Source organism: Macadamia integrifolia, chromosome 7, assembly GCF_013358625.1.
Source record: "Macadamia integrifolia cultivar HAES 741 chromosome 7, SCU_Mint_v3, whole genome shotgun sequence".
Classification (NCBI taxonomy): Eukaryota; Viridiplantae; Streptophyta; class Magnoliopsida; order Proteales; family Proteaceae; genus Macadamia; species Macadamia integrifolia.
Window position 1 is genome coordinate 6374502 of NC_056563.1, and position 21359 is coordinate 6395860.

The 21359-nt window shown below is 39.1% G+C and overlaps 2 protein-coding genes across 5 annotated transcripts; both read right to left on the reverse strand.

Annotated features, from left to right (window-relative positions):
* Positions 1–189: 189 nt before the first annotated feature.
* On the reverse strand, positions 190–11801 carry LOC122083581. Of its 4 annotated transcripts, none has more exons than XM_042651440.1 (9): positions 11396–11801; positions 11235–11292; positions 3147–3255; positions 2662–2800; positions 1929–1980; positions 1692–1829; positions 1479–1590; positions 984–1110; positions 190–861 (listed from the first exon to the last, which is right to left on the reverse strand). In XM_042651440.1, the coding sequence occupies exons 1-9, from the start codon at positions 11593–11595 to the stop codon at positions 408–410; spliced, it is 1389 nt and encodes a 462-aa protein (XP_042507374.1). In that variant the 5' UTR covers positions 11596–11801; the 3' UTR covers positions 190–407. The 4 variants fall into 4 exon arrangements, with proteins under 4 accessions (XP_042507374.1, XP_042507373.1, XP_042507377.1 ...); XM_042651439.1 differs by having other exon boundaries at positions 1692–1838; positions 11396–11797; XM_042651443.1 differs by having other exon boundaries at positions 1692–1838; positions 2662–2783; positions 11396–11476.
* Positions 11802–13866: 2065 nt separating this feature from the next.
* On the reverse strand, positions 13867–19750 carry LOC122083086 (DNA replication licensing factor MCM5). The gene is made up of 18 exons (XM_042650763.1): positions 19254–19750; positions 19021–19164; positions 18750–18929; positions 18538–18636; positions 18298–18434; positions 18099–18204; positions 17395–17529; positions 17227–17304; positions 16925–17029; positions 16658–16749; positions 16418–16550; positions 16224–16319; positions 16052–16143; positions 15876–15966; positions 15454–15563; positions 14827–14956; positions 14578–14679; positions 13867–14408 (listed from the first exon to the last, which is right to left on the reverse strand). Exons 1-18 carry the CDS (start codon positions 19539–19541, stop codon positions 14325–14327), a joined length of 2202 nt encoding a protein of 733 aa, XP_042506697.1. The 5' UTR covers positions 19542–19750; the 3' UTR covers positions 13867–14324.
* Between the last annotated feature and the right edge of the window lie 1609 nt (positions 19751–21359).

Here is a 21359-nt window from a genome sequence, read left to right on the forward strand (position 1 = left end):
CAAAAAAAAAAAAAAAAAAACCCAAACCCCACCTTCAACGAAAACGCTACCAGCCCCCAGCCCTGCAAGTCCTTTTTTTTTTTTTTTTTTTTTTTCTATTTCTTTTCTTCTCTTCTCTTGGCTACCAAACACAGCCTTAGGGCTACTTGCGCGTAAGTGTTGAGATGTGCGCATGAGAGAAGTTGTAAAGAGTCGGACGAAAAAGGAGTTAAAGAGGATCCAAATCCAACAAAAGGGCTATACTTCCATGGTCACAAGTCAAACCATATAAATGCAACAAACAATATCCTTGGGTTGTGCAGTAGCTCATCCTTTATTCCTTCACAAGCTAGTATGTTTTGACTATTTGATGGGCTTCCAATATATAAAATACGGGAGACTAGATTCCTTCCATTTCTCAATAATAATCATTGGAGCTTTCTCCATGAGGTTAATTCTGAAGGGATTAAGCTTTCATTACAAGAAAGCACAGCTTGTGCCATTATTTTTCCAAGCCATGCGTGATAGAGAAGGCCTCTTGAACCCAGTCCTCCAAACAACCAGTGTTTACACCTGTGATCTCCATTGACAAAATCATCAATACAACCCAAAAGAGGCAGTGACCCAATAGGAGTTTTTGGTGGCATGGCCCTGACACCTGCTCTTGCTTCAGTGAGAGTCCAATTCTGTATACCAGGGTACACAGCAGATACCTTTGGTACAAGCTCTTCAAGGGCCATTGAAGCTTCGTCTGCAGAGACATTAGGTGAATAATTTCTTGACCTCCACTCCCATGTTGAGCCCATAACCAGATTGCGACGCCCCCGGGCAGCAATCCATGCATCAGACAAAATTGATGGGCTATGTTCCCCATATTCATCTCTGAAATAACGGATTCAAGTCTTAATTAAGATTTCCAACAATTAAAAAATAAAGATAAATAAATAATAATGAACACTAAATTATCCCTGTAAAGAGAGAAAAAGAAGTGAAAAACTGATTACCTTATATCTTGAGGCAGCTGTAGGTGAGCAATGACACCTCTACATGTCCTCAAAGGGAGCTTCCCTGACAGCTCTGGAAGCATATCTGCTTTGGCGCCTAGACAGATAATCACTGCATTGTATTCCCCTGAATACAACATAGAGTAAATTAAAGCAAGGGAACAAGTGAACTTTTTGGATGAACTTTACGAACATGTATTCCTGAAGTTGCAATTTAAGAGTAAAAGATTAATTCCTAAACTAAAATTAACCTTCTGAATTGAATAAGTTGAACCTATCTCACAGCTCTGTATTCATTGATCCTTAGACCAGTTCCAAGTGCTGGATGATGCTGATGTGATTTCCATTACAGTTATTTTACTTGCTTTAGTGAAATAAACTATTACACATGCTGCCTAAATCTGGTCTTCCTCTGATAGTTTTTTGCTGCCAATTGACTAATCAGGCAGTGGTTAGAACTGCACAAACATGGGGACAGTAGAATGTGAAGCTCACCTCCTAGTTCAAGGAGCCTGTTGACAGACATCTTGTGCAAATAAATTTTTTTTCCTCCATAGCCTGATGCTGTTGACTCTTCTGTTAGTTTTTTGCATGCAAAGAAGAGTGCCTACAAAATAAACATGAGCTGTATTTCTAGTCAGATATAAATAATAATGCACTGATCAGAAAAAAAAAATTAAAGTGATCATTAGGCTCTTTAATTCAGACCTTAAGATAGGGTTGAGGATTGATATTTATGGCTTCAGGCATATAAATGGCAGAGTTGTAAGGCATGCACATATTAGGTATGAGATTGCTAGCAGCTTCCTTATCTATTGATTCTATCCTGCATTCTCCAAGACAGTTCTGTGCATTCTAATCAAACCAATGAATTAAATATCATTATTAAGTCATGTTTGAAAAAGGAAACATCTGACTCGTATTAAAAAAGCAACGGGAATTTACCTCATTCAGTATATCCACATTCCTCAAGGTTGTAGCTGGTCTCAAGATGCCCCTGAGGAGTATAACATCAAAGGAAATCAAATGCATAAAAGAATGAACATCTATGTCCTAATATTGGCCAAATAAAATCATACCAAGCTAATAATTGAGAAAAACAAAAGGGCACACCAAGCTGCCAGTGATGAGAGCATCAGATATAAAAATAAGGATTAAAATTTTATTAGAAAAGAGCATTCAACCAAAGATTCAGAAACAATGCTCAGCCCCTTCAACAAAAGCAGGCAATGCTCTTCTTAATTTAAAGAACACTTTGGAATTCCCAGGACACCAGCTTTCTCTAGAGAAAAGAATAGGGGGTCAAACCAATGACTGGTTATAAATTCAAACGTAAATGCATAAAATCCCTATTCTAATATAGTGCTGCCTCCACTAGCATATCAATATTTCACATGTCCAGCCCATATCCAAGAGGAAGAACCAGAAACTAATAAACCCCATGGCATCCCCATACATCCAAGCAAGCACCACATTCTTCTTTCCACAAACAGCTTATTATTCCAGAATCTTGTCACCTGCAGTTTCTAATAACCAAAGAAAATGAAGAAAATACAGTCTCTATGCAACTAAACTATACATACACAATCATTTATCTCTACGAAAAACTTTGGGGGGGGTGGGATGTGGAATCCTATGAAGAGACAGAAAAACATGTGCATGGAGAGAGAGAGCAAACCTTCTCCAAACTAGTAATTCATCATGACAGTTATCTCGAGACAGATTCTTTGACTCCCTAGATGACACAGATGCTTCTGAAATGTTTAACAGCTTTAAGCACTCCTTCCAGCACTCGGCGCCCTTCCACAGAAGCTTAGCTGTCAATGATTGGACCAATTACCCTAAAACAGCTGAGGCTGAAGTTATTTAATTGAGACAGTTTCTTTTCACCTATGGCGAAGGTGGTATTCCTTCACATGGGAATTAATGGGGTGGAATGAGGATCATAATGAGGGGAGGGATACTTTTGAATTTTCATCTTATAGGGTGAGTATTAATGACTGACAGATCATGGGTTTTCCTTCACTGACAGTTGTGGAAAAAACCTTTAATTAAAGATGAATTAAGTTTCAAAACAAGAATAAGAGAGAAAACTTGACATACCCCAAATGGGGCAGGTGGAGGGGGTGGGGGAAGATTGGGGAGAAGGGAAAATGAGAGAACCTTTAGGGGAATAAGGATGAACCAATCCTCCAGCAACCCCGGAAGCACCACCCCCAATGCCAACTTCATCATAAATATCGATGCATAGACTCAAATCTTTTGATGCCAGCTGCAAAAATTGAAGGCCAGTAACAGTCAAATAAAAGCCAGGCAGCTGTTAAACCGTAGCTCCATTAAAAAATTTAAGGCTCCATCCGAATGTAAGTAAAAGGAAGTGAAAAAAAATAAAAAATAAAAAAAAAGTGTAATCATGATAACTGAAAACTCTCATCACATTTAGTAATTACTATAGGAATATTTTAATTTAATGTTCTATATAGTGTCCCAGTGACCGATTAAATAATGGCCAAATAAACATCTCTATTACGAACTTGGATTCTAATTGAGAAGCCCATTACTTGCCCAACTAAGGGGAATAGAGTCCTACCATGATTCGCACTCCTTGATGGGAGGATGTACTATAGTCTATATTTGGGACTGTAGGTTCTCCCCCTACCCTAAGGCTATTCTTAATATTTGGAACCATCACAAAGAGAATCTGAAAAGGGAGCTGGTGGGAGAAACCTAGAGATCCATTGTCTGATACAGTGAAGATCAAGCTATGACAAGCTCAAGCACAATGACGGTTTCTTTTCAGACGATGGTCAATGATATACATCGTTCCCCTCTCCTCATTGTTGGTAGGGGGGTGTCAATCAGTCGGTTGGGACCGGTTTCAGTTCGGTTTTAACAATTTTGGTGTGAGAATGAGTGAGTCCAAAACATGATCCAATAAGGGACATTGGTTTCAGTTTGGTTTCGGTTTCCTTATCGGTGTGCTATTGGGTTGGTTTTGGTTCAGTTCCAGTTTCTTGTTGAGGGCCACTTGCTTAAACCAGAGCCCAGAGTCTCAATTCTGTGCACTTCTGTTATTTATACTCATCATTAGCAACATCATTAGCAACATAGGAGTGACCACAGCAATGGAGGGCTTCCTCGTGTTGGAATGATGGAACCATGATTGCTTTGTCACAGAAGTTTACTTTGGTATTCTTCAAAATTGTGAGAAAGTATTAGAAACAAGGATGAAATGGGATGGAACCAGAGATTGGCATCAAGAAGTTGTTACAGTCAAGGATCGCATGTATGTTATCTTTAAGATGTTATTACAGACCAAGGCATTTTAAATTTTAGAAGTCACATGGGAAACTCTCATGGAGAGACCTTGTGTGTAGTTTGGGAAACATAATGACTCAGTATAGTTAACTAGTAGTTTTAAAACTTGGAGTTCGTTTTTAGTGAAAAAAGAAATCTCAATTGGGAATAACATGAAGCTATTTAGATAGGTTGATGTCTGAGGATCGTGCTATGACTCATGTTACTTGTGAGTTGATGTAGGTAAAGCATCTTTTGACGGAACTTGGGTTTGAGTGTACTTCTTCTATGCAGTTGTGGAGTGACAACCAAGCTGCAATTCATATTGCATCAAATCCAGTGTTTCATGAGAGGACAAAACATATTGAAGTAGAATGTCATTTTGTTCGAGAAAAATTACAGCAAGGAGTGATTTCTACAACTCATATTCGCACCGGGGAACAACTTGTAGATGTTTTCACTAAGTCTTTGGAAAGTGGTAGAGTGGACTATATTTGTAACAAGCTGGCCATGATTAACACCTATGCTCCAGCTTGAGGGGGAGCGTTAGAAGTATTGCGTGAAATAGAGGAGTCATGGCCAGCTGTCCAGCACAAGCCGCGACTCCCCTTGGTAGCATTCTAGTCTAACTATAAGTGGTTAGTAGATTAGAATTAGGAGTTAGATTTGTTTCCTATTTTATTGCTTTCTATTCCTATTAGGAGTATATTTCTTATTCCTACTAGGAGTGTGTAATTTCCTAGTTTATATAATGAATGAAGCAAGGCAGCCCAATCTCATTGATTGGGACTCCCATTACCCAAATCGCCTCTCTCTCTCTCTCTCTCTCTCTATATATATATATATATATATATATTGTTTACAGTCCTATTTCAGGTGCTTGAAGCAGTCACACTAGACGACAATAGGCCATAAAATTTCTGGCGATCAAGTGAACAACCACTGGGACCAGACGATCCTTATTCCGGCAACACTTACTACAAAGGAAGAGCAGAAATCCTTCTATTTGAACCGATTAAAAAAAAAATAAAAAAAAATAAATAAATAAAAGAGAAAAAAATCTTTATCTATTTGTGTTTTCAGCCACTTAAGGTGGCCAATGCAAGCCACGGCTGGCCATATTTCTCCAGCGAGTGGTTTTTACAAGCCAGTGAACAGTAATTTGGCAACCATACCAAGAAAAACATATATGAACCCCTTGATTTTGAAATCTGATCTCATCCCCCAAAAAAAAACCCAATTTTTTTTTTTTTTAATGATGCAAGTCCGACAACAGCTAATGGGAAAGAGACTACGAAAAGGAAATGTAGTTCATATACAAGCCTTAGGAAAATGCAGGCTTGCCCTGTCATTGAAGGCATTTCTATGTTGGTCACCAAAGGTTGATCTACAGCCTCATGGTGTCCATTTTTTTTTTCAGTCAATAAATTATTAATTAATTTTTGGAAATATATAATATATTTTAAATAATTACAGAAATTTAAAAAAATATATATATATGAAAAAAATTTATGTTTTGTATGGAAAATTACTTTAATGTAGTGCAAATATTGTTAGTATATTTTGAAACGAAAATGGTGTTCTTAGTTGCACTCTACTATACTTTATTATTAACTATGATATTATTATTAATAAAAAATATGATTTAAAATTAAGAAAAAATTATAAAAAGTAGGAGATTAATATGTAATAGCTATATGATATTGAATAGCTGTAAATGCATGCATTCATTAATATAGTGTTGATGTTGAATAGTTACTGATTCATGCACAAAGACTTTAAAGTAATAGTTTTGAAGTTGGAGCACAATGTCTACTAGTGGAGGTGGAGTATTGAATGGTTACATGGAGATCTAATGTCAGATGAAAAAAAAAAAGAAAAAGAAAAAATCAAAGTGTAGGTATTGTAAGAAAATGATAAATTCTGGAGGTGCCATTAGGTTGAAGCAGCATTTGGCTGGGGGGTATAAGGATGTTGTCAAATGCCCTCAAGTTTTATATGAAGTGCAAAAAGATATGCAGCGGAGCCTACAAGGTGCAAGGTTAAAGAAGGCAGAGAGACAAAGGTTGGACCAAGAATTCGATGAGGCAGTCTTAGAGAGGCACCCAACTACAGTTGATGTTGACTCTGATGACTCTGATTCTGATGGTGATTATAGGCCAGACATGGGGATAACAAAGGCAGAGTGGAGAGAATTGCAACTAGTTAAGGCACCAAACAAGATCTCTCATCAAATGGAAAAGATTAGGAATGTAGAGATGAAGAGAGGAGCAGGTGGCTCTGGTTCTAGAGCAGGTGCATCAGATGTGCCTCACACAGAGAAAAGAAGGAATAAGAAGCAAAGGAATGTGGATGTGCCTTTCCAGAGGACTCAAAGTGTGAGGGGTGCCACACCATCGTCACCACCCCGAAGACGACATGATAATCCTGATGAGGTCTTGAGGTAAGCTCCGTTGTTATTTAGACAACAAGATAGAAGACAAAGAACTGTGAAGCAAGTATGGGGTACATGGAAACAACAACCTGGGGATGCAATGTCAAAATTTTTTTTCTATAATAGCACCCTAGCTAATGTTGCACAAGGGACATATTACCAGTCCATGATTGACATTGCAAGAGGGGTTGGTCCAAGAACAAAGGGTCCCACTCCTTATGAGCTGATGAATGTTTATTTGCCTCAACAAAGGAGTTGGATGAGTACATTAATAGCTTGAAGACTCAATGGGAACGATATGGAGTTGCTGTGTAATGGTTGGACTGAACCAACTAAACAGTCCATCATCAACTTCATGGTGTATTGTGATGGGAAGACTGTCTTCTTAAAGTCTGTTGATGCATCCAAAGAGAAAAAGGATGCAATGTACTTATACAAGTGATTGAAGGATGTTGCTACAGAGGTGGCGCCCGAGAATTTTGTTCAAATTGTGACAGACAATGGGAGCAACTTCAAGAAAGCGAGGGAGAGACTAATGAATAGGAAGAGCTAAAACATCCACCTTTTCTGGACACCATTTGCTTCCCATTGCATTGACTTAATGCTTAAAGACATAGGGAAGAAGTCTTTGGTAGCAGGTGTGGTTTAACGGGCAAGACAAGTGACCACATTTGTTTACAACCATAGATATTCTCTCTTTGTTGAGGGAAAAAAGCGGTGGAGATCTGGTAAGGCCAGGCATTACCTGATTTGCAACCAACTACATTATATTGAAGAGCTTTTAAGAAAAGATGGTTGGTTTGAGATCCATGTTTGCCAATAAGGAGTGGTTTGAATGGAGGGAATCGGGTTGACCAGGTGGTAGGGCAGTATAGGCCACCATCTCTAGCGAACAATTTTGGTAGGATGTGAAGAAGGTCCTTATATTTCAGCCTACCTTACCATATGTGTATGCTACAATGGAGAAGAAGAAGGAGAAGGTGAGAGCATCCATTCCTAGGGGTGCAAATCTTACATCAAAATTATTGAGGAGAGATGGGAGAAACATTTGATGCATCCACTGCATAAAGCTGTTGAGTTTATAAACTTCACTATGGTCCAAGTTAAAGACTTACTTTTCACTTTACAGTCATTGACAAGTTATTTATGGAATTTGCAGCGTATTATCTCAATCCTAAGTTCCACTACAAGTACAATCTAGGAATGGATGATGTATTGATAGAAGTGGAACTTGTGGTGGCAAAGTTGGTCCCTAAAGCTGATCTACAGGCAACATGCAACATGCAACATGCAACACTGAGATGGGTTAATGTTTAAGATATGTATAGTTTCCTAGGTGTTGATGAATTCCCTATTGTGTACTAACTTGTATTCATTGTTTGAAATATGCATAGATAAAGGAATTTAGGGATGCTACTGGGAGTTTTGGTAGGGCAGCGGCAGCGGCCGCGTCAGTGGCAGTGGCAGTGGCAGTGGCTGGAGGACAAAGTACTGCCCCTGGTAAATGGTGGGTCTTATATGGAAAAGATGCACCTAACTTGAGGAAGATAGCAATTAAGTTGCTCTCCCAAACTTGTTCTGCATTTGGATGTGAGCGCAATTGAAGCACATTCTCACTGATCCACACTAAGAGGCGGAACTGGCTAGGTCACAAAAAGCTACAACAATTGGTGTTTGTGCATTACAATATGAGATTAAAGATGCAACACATACGTCAAGGCATGGAGGGTAGCAGTGACCAATTGAACTTATGTTTTCCAAGAAGACTCAGATGATGAGGAGGATCCCCTATACCAATGGGTGAAGGATCGAGGTGAGCCACCTATGGATCAGCCTGGGGTAGGCCCTGACCCCGTGGTAGCTAGTTAGATGGGTACTGACGTGGATGAGTATATGTCTCAAGAGGGCCGTGTGCTTTGACAGATACCCAGGCCTTTCAAGTTCCAAGCTACTGGGGTTGATGTGAAGCCTGAAACTGTTTGTTCACGATGCAGTGATGATGATAATGATGGTGATGGGGATGGCAATGGGGATGGTGATGGTGATGGTGATGGTGATGGTGATGGTGATGGTGATGGCGCGGGGATGCACAAGAGGTACGATTACACTGAACCAGAGCAAGAGCCGATGCGGTTCACAAGAGAGACTTAGTTCACTCATGCCACACAGGACATGGACCATGGTGCACATTCCCCCACACCCTACAAGGGAGGTTCACGTCGTCGATTCATAGCTGGTGGAGAGGAGCAGGATAGCGTGGAACTGTGGACTCCATAGACATCTCTGTGAGGAGCTTGACTGACACTCTAAGAGGCTTAAGCATAGAGAGTGGTATTCTAGGGGAGCCGTTCCATGCACCGTCAGTCATATATGGTACAAGGACAATCGGTTCAAACTATAATCATTATAGTCAATTTGGCCAGTTTGGACACCCACAGGCCAGCTCTTTCCCCTCTGCCACTGAGAATGAGCGTTAGTAACACTCCCGGATTGGGTCATGTTTTGTGCATAGCATCTTCGGGGTTTCAGAGCCCTAGCCATAAATGCTAGTTCCTATCTGTCAAGCACCAACCAACAGCTATGGATCTCGTTCCAGCTCATTTAGTTTCAGAGATATCTACCCAAGGATTGGGTATCTCCGGCTTGTTGGTGATGATGATTATAGGCCTGCTGTGGCAGACTTTGAGTATTACTTCTGTCATGCTATGATATAGCCAACCTTTGTGCTTCAATCAGAGCAAAACATACTTCGACATCAGCATCAACAAAATGGAGGCTATGATGATATGGCCTGGCACTCATTTCAGTACTAAGAGTCTTGGTCTTTACGATGGAGTCTAAATGTCTAGTTGTTTACTATATCAATATATATATGTTATGTACTTTATGCAGCTACGTTGTTACTTGTTATGTTAATTGTCACTTATCTTATGGAATTACAAATTTTCAATGTATGTGACTCATCAATCAGCAATAGTAATTAGAAATTATGGCTTTTCTATTCTAATGATTATGTTGTGTCAGAATGTTGATTGTGGAAAGTGGATTGATGAATATATCATACTAGATGAAGGATTCGAAGATTAGCCGACTACTTACATAGGGTACAACGTCAAAATACCATTTTGAGTTTGATTTTTAAGAAACTGATGTTTCCATTGTGTTTAGAATGACTAAAATATGATAAATATATAGTTTCAGGGAATACAAAGGCCATATGCCCATTGAGATCAACCAGTGAGATGAATGCCAAAAAAATACAAGATCTCGCCAGATCTTTTTTTTTTGGCAAGATGTGTGGCGAAACCGAGATCTTGAACCTTGATTGGAGCCAACATGCAGCTAGCCTACCCAGATGCCTCCAGGCAACTAATTAATTTTGTTTTTTAGTGGCAAAGTAACCATTCACTAATATGTGAATGGATTTACACAGGGAAACAAATAGACCTGCAGATCAGTAGTGGACTTTGGTGTGCTGGGCTTACAAGGCTACAACCCGATAATGGCAGCCTTGGCTGCCGGTTAATGGTGGTCATGGCTGCCTGATTATTATTAGTATATTATCATCAATAATGTGATTCGAGGACACATGGGCCTAACCATACCAATTGTAGGGTGATATCCCTATCAAACATTAACATGGATCTTGTCTATATATTCATGAATCACAAACGCAAGGAAGGGAACGCTACATACTATTCACCATCGCATGAGAAGAACTTGTTGTTGTGCTAGAGCTTGTCATAGTTTGATGTTCACTACAACAAATAACTGACTTCTAAGTTTCTCCCACTAGCATCCCTTTCAGATTCTCCTTCTGATGGCTTCAAATAATGAGAATGGCATTAGAGCAGGGAAAGAACCTAGAGTCCTACATATAGACCTTCCCATCAAAGAGTGCAATCAAATTAGGACTATATTCCCATAGTTGTACAAGAGATGGGTTTCCCATAATTAAATCCAAAATAGAAGTATATCTGAGATATACTTTGGCCAACACTTTAATTGGGTATGTGGGGCAATAATAGGAATTAGTTAATTTTCCTACATAAAAACCCCCAAGGTTGTCAAGGTGTCGCCTAGGTGCCTAGGCGGCTTAGCCTGGACTGCCACATTGGTCACTAGTTGCTGTCACCTTAATTTTTACCCTTCTCCATTGCCTAGGGCCACCTTGTGCCTTGACAACCATGAAAACCCTACAATTACATTTTCTAAATATAAGATTTATTTCAATTTTAAAATTGAAGGGATTTAATTACAGAAGTTCTCCTTTTTTTCACTTTAGTGTTGATTGATTTCACTTCCCCTGTTTTTATTCGGCTTGCAACCAGACGGAGCTTGACAGAGAGGGGGGAGGGGGGAGATAGTCATATAGTGAGCTACTTCCTTGTTTCATAAACACTTACGAGTTCAAGACCAACGTAAATCGAAATGAATACATCTTGGTCTTTGAGTTCATCTTCATTTCAAATTTCAGGACAGTAAGTGTCAACAAAGAGCAGAAAGAGAGAGAGAGGTACCTCTAAGAGATGCCAAGCCACAGATAATCCGGCAAAGCCAGCTCCAAGCACTGCAAGTCTGCAGGATCCACAATGAGAAGCACAAGTATTCAGCGGTGTAGTTCAATTACACTTTTCTACGTGAAAGTCAAAAAATCAAAGGAATAAAAAAATACGATCACCTAAGAGGACGTTGGGCGGGGGAAGAAGCGCAACGAATCGAAGAAGCAGCAGCCAACTTCGATGCAGAAGCGATTCTCCAGTGTGGTGGGAAGAAAGCATAACGAACAACTGGAGATTCTAATTTTCCCAGATGCGAAGAGAACAAATTTAAAGGCTTATTAGGGTTCTTCAGGTCCTTCATGAGAGCAAAGTCGACCATCCTCTCTGCTCAAAAAACTACAGCCCCTTCCAAACTCTCGAGGAGCCAGTTTTAGCCACCATCGTACAATGTGAAGTGTAGAACAACCTATCGTGTTCTCTTTTCTTTTTTATTCTGCCCTCGTTGTATGGCGGAAATTACACAATTTACGGAAGAGTTTTCCCCAGAATCATTGAGGCAGTGTTTGTCTCGCAAGAAATAATTTTAGTAGAAAAACAAAATTGGGAAAAGGCTCTCTAAACTCGTTATGGATCGCTCCGTTTGGTAACGTTTACCAAAAAAAAAAAATGCATTTTGATATTAAAACTGAAATTTCCCTTTTTGACAAGAAACGCCGGTTATCAAACGCAACCTTACACTGCACCTCCTCAAATGCAAAAAGACTGCGTTAAGTCCCATCAGATGCCTCCACATCAACTTTCATAAGCATGTGTGCTAGCATAGTGATCGTGCAAGCGGACGAGGTTCTCTTTCTCTTATAATTTTTTTTTAAATAAATAATATAAAATAATAATGTGAGAGGGTGTAGAGTACTCTGCTTGCTTAGGAAACCTCTCCCAAATAAAAAAATATGAGAGGGTGTTTCCTTCCAATGATAGCGAAGGCTACGTGGGCAAGCAAGGACTAAGAGTGTCCCTTATCGATTCAATTAGTAGGGGATAGAGAGATCATTTCCTAAGAGAGGAGAGATAAGCAAAGGATGCTAGCAGAGGCTATGCTCCGAATAGGAAATAGTCTTTCATAAATTATTTATAATTTTAAAAAATAGGGAAAATTTTGTAAGAGAAAAAAATTTTACCAATCTTATAGGGCCTGTTTGTTTAAAGGGGACTTGCTGGGGTGGGATTTCTAACAACTTTCCCACAAAATAGTATAAAACACGATTGTTTGAATGAAATGGGTGGGAGAACTGTGGAATAATTATTAGATTATCAGGGATTCCTGTAGGAGGCTTGTTTCTTCCATTTCTTCCGTTTCGAAGTCCCATCGATTTGGTGGGACTCTTGTGGGAAAGATGAAGGAAAGGCTATCTGGCGGAAGACACGCTATCTCTCCGACTCTGTGTCTTCTTCCTCAACTTAGTTTCTTCTCTCCCAGCAAAGGTAAGGCTATGATATGGGTTGGAAAAACAAATGGATGGAAGAAAATGCTGCATCGAACACTCTTTGGTCATTTGTAGGTAAGACCTAGAAGGGCTTTCATTTCTTAAGAAGAATCGGCTCCTCCTCCAAAGAACAGAGATCTTAGAGGTAAATGGTCCTCCTCAGAATCATATACCATTTTAAAAAGAACTTTGTAAAACTTTGTCCAATGCATAGCCTACACCGGCACTTTCATTTCTCTCTTCCCCCACCCCCCCCCCCCCCGGGTGAAAAGATAGATTTGCCCCTTATTTTTGGGATGATTGAGAGAGAAATGGGGAGCTCTCGACAAAGGATGTCTTTCCAAAATTGAAATAAGAAAACTTTTCCCTTTTTATTAATTGAAAACAAGGAAATAAATAAAAAACAGAATATACCTTTTTTATTTATTTCTTGGCAAACAAACATGGCGGAGAGAAATTTGGAAAGAAAGAAAATTAAATTTCTAAAATCAATAAAGGATCAAAAGCTTTGTTTTCCTATTCAATCTCTGATAATTCTTATGACATCAATGAGTTCAATTGTCACTTAAAAAGAAATAATTTACACCTAAAAGCCACCATGGATCATTAACTGATCAGTCATTGTAGATAATGATAACAACAAATGGATAGCACTAGAGAAACATTCAAATGGTTTTTCCTTCCGAAAGACCTGAATTTCCAATGATTGCAACATTTAGATAATATTGCTACTACTCATTTTGACCATACCTATCCTTTAGGTGTGTGCTTTTAACGGTTTTACTTCGACCACCAATCTGTTTTGGTTTTAAAATTATGGTTTTTGGGGATTCCTCACACTTCGAGCTATCTGCGTAACTGAACCATGCTGAACCATGCAGTGAAGCAGCCTCGAATGGGATGTCAAAGTGAAGAGATGTTAGTGCTATCTGCATTACTGAACTAAGCAATGAAGCATATCTGGAATGAGGAAAGTAAAAAATATGCACAGTGAACGAGTCAGCTGAGATGGTAATCAAGACAATCCCACACCAAGAACATGTTCACTTGTTTTGGATAAATTGATGGTTGATGCAAATGATCTTCCCTGGATTTATCTTCTCGGCAGTGCTGTTAACCAAAACCAACGTTTCATAACATTGTCAATATTCAACTTGAGGCATCCCTGGCACAAACTTCCTGATATTAGACCTTAATCATGAGTTCATCTGGGGATGACATTTAGCCAATCTATCCTTGTTTGTGTGATACTGGCATTGTCAAATAGTTATAAAATTAATTAACAAAGTTACAATTAGAGCAAGAATACTTGCAGACAGAATTCAAGTTCTCGAAATTTGGGTTTTTCTTCTACGTATGGTGAAATTGATCTTTCTTCTTCCTTTAGAGAAATTGATTATCTTTCCAACAAGGACCCAAGCCAAGCTCCATTTGGCATTATATCATGGGAAGCCATGTACAGACAATGGAAATGCATGTCTTATTGCTTTCGTTGTGTACTGCAGGTTAAACCAGCAGGCTCCAATCTCAAACAGACCAGTCACTCCAAATACAAATCTGCGTGTGTAGCAACCCCCCCAAAGATGTTGCAATTGCACAAGTTTGCTTCCAAACCAACGAGTTTTTAAGCTTTACGAACAATAACACGCCTCTCTCTCTTGTATTCAACTTCATCTCTTTGATGCATAATCAACAGTGCTCTTCTCACCTGCACACATAACAAAGCAAGGTATTCAGAAAGTGATCTCTCAGAGGATGATATGCAGGAATGACCAACAAAGATGATAATCATGGGGTTGGGAAAATGCAACGATATAATTGGTTGAAGTCCAGAATATCTGGCTCTAGAAGGGTATGCCAATTCGTGTTTTCCTTACAATAGACTCGTTCATTCCCATCCTGGTGAGGTCATCAATAAGACGTCTTTCTGATATGTGGTTTCCAATTCCCATTCTTCTCTTTATCTGTGTTTCTGCTTGCTGCTCATTAAAAAAAAAAAAAAAAAAAAAAAAAGAAGCAAAATCAAAAGGAGTATAATTTTCATTCCAACATAGCAAAGGGAAAAAAGAAGTTTGTGTATAGGGTGATTAAGAAAAAAGATCAAGAGGGAGAGATTTGTATCCAACCTTTATCTCATTTGCCATCTCAGGAGTCAGATTCATATGTTGATTTATTCCAGATCGTGCTGCATCCATCGTGGCAGTTTTGAACAGCCTGATTGCTTCTAAGACATTATCATCAGTTGCGACATGTGACCTAATTTTATAGTTCAGGAATATATATTCAGTACACCATGAATCACTTATAAGTGTATATATCAGTGTTTTGAGCCACAAGAGATGGAAGTAATTGCCATTGGTAGCACAATAAGCAGAACAAAAGGTTCAGGATAGGGAGAAGATGATGGGCATAGTTACAAAATAAGCATCATGTGCAACAAAAGTAACTGGTAAACCTATCAGCAGGGAAGATTTGGATTTAGTAAAAAATTAAAAGTTCGAATTACTATTGTCATTGTTTATTTCAAATTCAAGTGGATCTAGGCTGTTCTCTCCCCCCCCACCCAACCCAAAAAAAAGAGATCCATAGTGGTGTAAGAAAAATATAAATCCTGCTCCCAAGCATATTGGGTTTGAATAGCATGGTATAATGTACTGCACATCCAAGTTAGATACCAACAAGACAAATGGCACAAATAAAGCAACATAATTTCAACTCTGATACATATTTGAAAATGGACATAAGCTACTTACAGCCTCATCTTTGCAAGCGCCTCACTTAACCTTATTATAGCTTCCAGCTGCCTCACAGTGATTGGTATTGCTGGTGACTCGCCTGACTCATTTGCCTGCTGCCTCATTTCCTGAAAGAACCAGAACAATGGGAGCAAAAACCAATTAGCAGGTAGGGGCCTCAAGTTGCACAGGAGGAATGTGAAGGGACTCTACCATCCAAATAATTGGATCTTGCAAGAGTACACACATTAAAGTCAAGAGAGCCCCATAAATGCAGTTAAATTGGATGGCCAGAACCACCAAAAGTGACCTGGTTAAAAATTCAATGGTGGCTCTTGAGCACCTTGTATGTGCCCTACTTAAATTGTACAGGTCTGCTTATAAAAGAGCACATCATGAACTAAGGATACCTCAACATGCCAGAGACATGTAAAACACACCTGTCTGATTTGAACATAATTATTCTTTAACAAGGTTGCACCAGAGTCAGACAACTGAGGGTGGCATTCAGTTCGGCAGTATTGTATATACCTGCAGGCAAAAATAACAGAGTCAATGCATTATTAATATTTGCTAAAAAGCATTCCTATAGAGAAAGTAGTTTCAAGGTCAGTACCTCTTCAGCCAGTTTTCTTCTTTTGAAACTCTACCATCACTGGAGGGTGCACCGGCTGAGGCATGAACTTTTATAATATGGCTAGCAATAAGCTGTAATGAGATTCTTCCAGTTAAACTGCTACACTGGTAGGCTAAAAAAACTCTAGTTGAGCACGATAATAACTAATTACCTTATCTTGACTGTACATTCTGATGTCTTTCACTATGAAGATCAAATCAAATCTAGAAAGGATTGTTGTCTGCAGATCAATGTTATCCTGTGCAGTCTGCAAGGGGATGGATTTCTATAAGTTTCCATTCTCGACAATCAGACAAATGAATATGGATTTAGAAAATAGCTACAAGAGAGTAGAAAGATGGACACCTTAAGATCATCATAACGTCCTGATGGAGGGTTAGCTGCTGCAAGCACAGAGGTTCTAGAATTTAGAACAGTTGTGATCCCTGCTTTGGCAATGGAGATGGTTTGCTGTTCCATGGCTTCATGAATGGCAACCCTGTGGGTCATAATTAATGGAAATACAAATTCTTCAAACTCCATGTCTAGGAAAGAGAACTTGTTCTCAATAACAGAAACCCAACATGTTTCAATTCCCAGACATACCTGTCTTCTGATCTCATTTTGTCAAATTCGTCAATACAAACAACTCCCCCATCTGCCAACACCATGGCTCCTCCTTCAAGATAAAATTCACGCTGGGTGCATATGATACAATTAGGAAGTGCAAATGGAAAAGCTGGTCGTAAACGTTATGCATACTTAAAAGAAGAGAAAAGGACATTGTAATTTATATCAACAGAAAAAAGAAATTGTGAAAGATTATGTATCGCTACTGTTTGTTTATTCATAGAGAAGTTTTCACCAACTTACAGAGCTGTTATCACGAATAACAGAAGCTGTGAGACCAGCAGCAGATGAGCCTTTTCCTGAAGTATAAATAGCAACTGGAGCTGTCTTTTCCACAAACTTGAGAAACTTCATGAAGAAAGAAATTCATCAGTCAAATATTGTCTTGTAAAAGCCGAGAGCATGAATCTATACCGTAAGGTATACCTAACTGGGTGGACCTCTTTTCAAAGAAACAATGAACACTAGATGGTCCCACTTTAAAGGGTCAGTTTCTACAATTCCAATGAATCACAAAGTCTATCACTAGAAGTATGGTAGCAAACCTGTGATTTAGCAGTAGATGGATCCCCCAGTAGCAAGATATTGATATCACCTCTTAATCGTACACCGTCTGGTAACCACTACATTAGGGGGGAAGGGTTAAAAATCATTACATTGCTGAATATGCATCCAATATGACAAGATCAACAATGTGAACTTGTGATATGTACCTTCCTTGATCCTCCAAAAAGAAGACAAGCAATGGCTTTCTTCACATCATCATGGCCATATATGGAGGGGGCAATCTTGGAGCATATATTCTTGTAACAATCTCCTTCTGAAGCAAACTTTTTGAACTCCTCTATCTGGACGCCAAGGCAAATTCTTCAAAGAAGCATTAACATGAAGCAAAACAATAATTTACTTGTATCTACCACATGCATAGTGATATCAAGAGGTTACCAAAAGAAATACACTAAAGGAAAAGAAAACAAACTGTTCTCTTAGAACATCAAAACCAGTCCCTTAAAATATCTTCAAAAACTAATAGAATTCACACCATTTCCGAAATGCTCAGTCTGACAATATTTACCTTGCATGGTACCAACCCTATTTATGCTGTCAAGTCTGACATGCCCCTACCAATCACTGTAAATTAAGCTAACTACCAGAACCTTTTATCGTAGTGCCATCAATAAAGACAGAAATTATGCTACCATTATGTATATTCTCTAGTCAGATTTCAAATTTGACACCAGCACTTTATCTTTACATCAGATTCCTAACCATCTTGTTGTCAGTTAATTTTTCAAAATGTTAAAAAGTAACATACTTATGTCATGGTGAAGCAAATAGCAGAAATAAAGAACCAAATTCAAAGCTTGATCTTGAAAATTCAGCAATTTTCATAGAGACATTGTGTCTCAAGCCTTACCTCTTCTGCCGTGAATGCTGAGGGACCTCTGGAGTTGGTCTCGTTGGGTTCTTCTATTCCTACAACCCTGATATAGGGCTGCCTAATTGCAACTGCTCCTTTCTGGCTGCAAAAGAGTGCAACATTTGCCACATGGTCAAGAATTGAAGACTATGAAAGGATAACATGCCAAAGACATTTCTCGAGCTCTGAAGCTTACCTAGTGGAGGAATTCGCTGCTTGATAAATACTGTAGATCCCCATGATAGTCAACCTTGATCCCGGTACAGTTGTCTGCACAAGGTGGCGATCCACAGAGAGAAGAATATTCCTTGGAAGCTCCCCGGTTGGGACGTCCTAACCATCACAAATGAACACCGATGAATAAGATTGGAGTTGGAGGGGGAGAGGGGGGGGGGGAACAGAACGTAGGCCCAGACTGCTTAGGACTAAGAAGTACCTCTGGATTCTCCTGCAGTTTGAGGGTTTGTTGATCAACATACTTGCCTTTGTCAGGGACAACCATAAAAGGATCTACCGGGCATGGTTCCTCTCCGGGCTACAAGAATTTAAAGCGAATTTATAAGCGTCAACCGTACAGAATCAAAATGTGGAACAGAGCTATCCTAATATTTCAATTTTCTAGGGGAAAGTGACAAGTATGAGACCAACCTGAGGAACATGGTCACAGGAACGAGGAATAATAGCCCCTCCAAGCCCCGGACGGCAAGGAACAGCTCTTACACTCTTGCAGTTCTTACATACGAGAGTAACATGAGTCGCTTTGGCCTTTGTTCTTGAAGCAGCAATTGTGATCCCAGCGATCTTAACGAGTTTCGATATATACTGAGCCTGCTCTTCACCAGATTCAACAAACCCATAAACAAACAAAGATAAAGAATGGAAAACCCTAAATCCAGGAACGACCCGACTAAGAACTAACCCCAAGCGACCGCATAGAGAGGCAATCCTCCTTGGAAGTAAGTAGGATCTGCACCTCCCCCCTGACTGGTTCCTCCATTTCTCCAGTTTCGCCGGCGACTCTGGACCTCAAACTTGTGAGAACTTCCGCAGCAGCAGTCTCAAACTAAGGAAAAAAAACCACAAAAAATATCAGAGAAATAATCCAAGGGTTTTGATGATAAGACCTGGAAATAAGATGGGTTTTTGGTGTACCAAGGGCAAGTAGTCGGCCGGGGAGAACCGGAGCTTGTCGGGGAGATCGGAATCGAAAGAGTTGAGGTCTTCCATGTCGACGAGAAGGAACTTGGGATTGTGAAGGAGGTTCTCTCTGTATGTGAAGACATTCTTGTCCGTTGCGAAGTTACGAATGAACTCCTTGAACTTCAGCAACACTGAATGGCGGGTGGCTGCGCCCGCCGGTGACTGGTCGGAGTCTCCACCACCGCGAGGGAACTGTGCCTGATCGCTGTAGAATACTGCTCCTTCATCCCACCCTGACATCTCTCTCTCTCTCTCTCTCTCTCTCTCTCTCTCTGGGGTAAGGAACTACAAGGGTTTCTGCTGTTCTTCTCTCTCTCGCCCTCTTTCAGTCTTGGCAAGGATGACAGACATCTCTGGTTTTCGTTCTAGTTTTTGGCGGGAAACAATGGCGGGAAATGATGGACATTGGCGCCGAAGCACGTGCCGTCGCGCCCCGGGTAAATTACACTACTCCTCTCTCCACTAGAGTTCATGGGAGTTTTGGTAGCATGAGTGCATGACCCACAAGAGTATGAAAATTTTTATTCTCCATATATCTAAAAGCTAACACATGGCAAGACCAGACCTGAAAGGCTACTATGTTAGCAAAAGTATCCTCTTCGACATTGAGGCCTATCAAGTCCAGTTTTGAAAGCTAGCTTATGTATTATACTCGGCTCAATTAATGGGCTAGTGCTGGGCCCATTAAGAGTCTTTTAAGGTTTTTTTTTTTCTTAATCAAATGGGTGAAAAATTCATTAGGGAAAAACATTGAGAACATTAATATCAACATTACATCTTTAAACAAAATTTTTGTTTGACGCAGGCTCTGCATTGTAAGTGTGAACCATACAGGCTTTTGTTTCTTTCAGGATATAAAAAGGTTTTTTTCTTTTTTTAACAGAATTTGAAACATAGAATCACTCCAAAACCTCATGAATAGAAAAAGGTGTGTCATATCTAAAATCAAGTTCTTAAAACATAAACGGTACAGTACACAAACCTATGTTGACAACAATGAAAAATATCATAGTCAATCCTCGTTCCTAAACAAGACTTTGGATATGTGTTTTTCGTTATGGTGTACGAATTTAGAAGTGGTATTAGATGATATTCAATTATGTCTTAGAACTTATAAAGAGTTAGGGAAATGCATTAATGTTAGATGCTATAATTATTTGAACATTAGATGTAGATATTCATCTAATAATTTATTAATTTATATGAGTATACTGGCTTTTTTTAATCATTTTTTTAATTTACATGTTTAAAACCTGTTTTGTCTGTTTTTTTTTTTTATTATTCTCTATTTTTTTGACCATTTGTTTGATCGTATTATTTGAAAACTTTTCAACATTTAAAACCCATATTGTCCGTTTATAATTTTTTGCCATTCCCGCTTTTACTAACCATGTGTAAGCCTTCTTTGGGTTTCCCTTTTTTTATTATTTTTTAACTTTTAGGCAGCGTCTATATGATGTAATTAATCTTCCGACTCTCCTCGCAATTTGATGGAAAAATATATATATATATATATATATATGGTGAAACCTTATTGCGTGCCAACCAAAGTCCATTCGGTGCCAGTAACAATAATTTTTGTGTATTTTCTTGTAGAAACACCACTGATGGGCCTCCCTGGAGAAGTACTTCCAATGGATTTTCATCATCTTTATGTAGGATATTTTTTTGCAGATCCTATGATAATTCTAAGTGTTTCTTCTCCAACAAAACTCTCTCAATCTCTCCTGATTTTGGTAATTACATACTCTTTTGAGCTCTTTTTCATCTTGTGATTTAGCATAAGTGACTCGACCTGACCCAATAAATAAGTGCAATAATTACTAAAGGGATTGATTCACAATTTTAGTGACTGACTCACAATAATCTTCTTACTCCATAGAGGGTGAATACAATCATAAGGATAGTGACCAATATTATAACTCAACACCATCATCACTTGGAGATTCAATTCAAGAGAAAGTCACAGCGACAAATCGTACTTGACTGTTATATTTTACTACAAAACACCATTTTGAGTATTCTAGAACTAGCAGTCATGTGTGTTCATTCTACAAG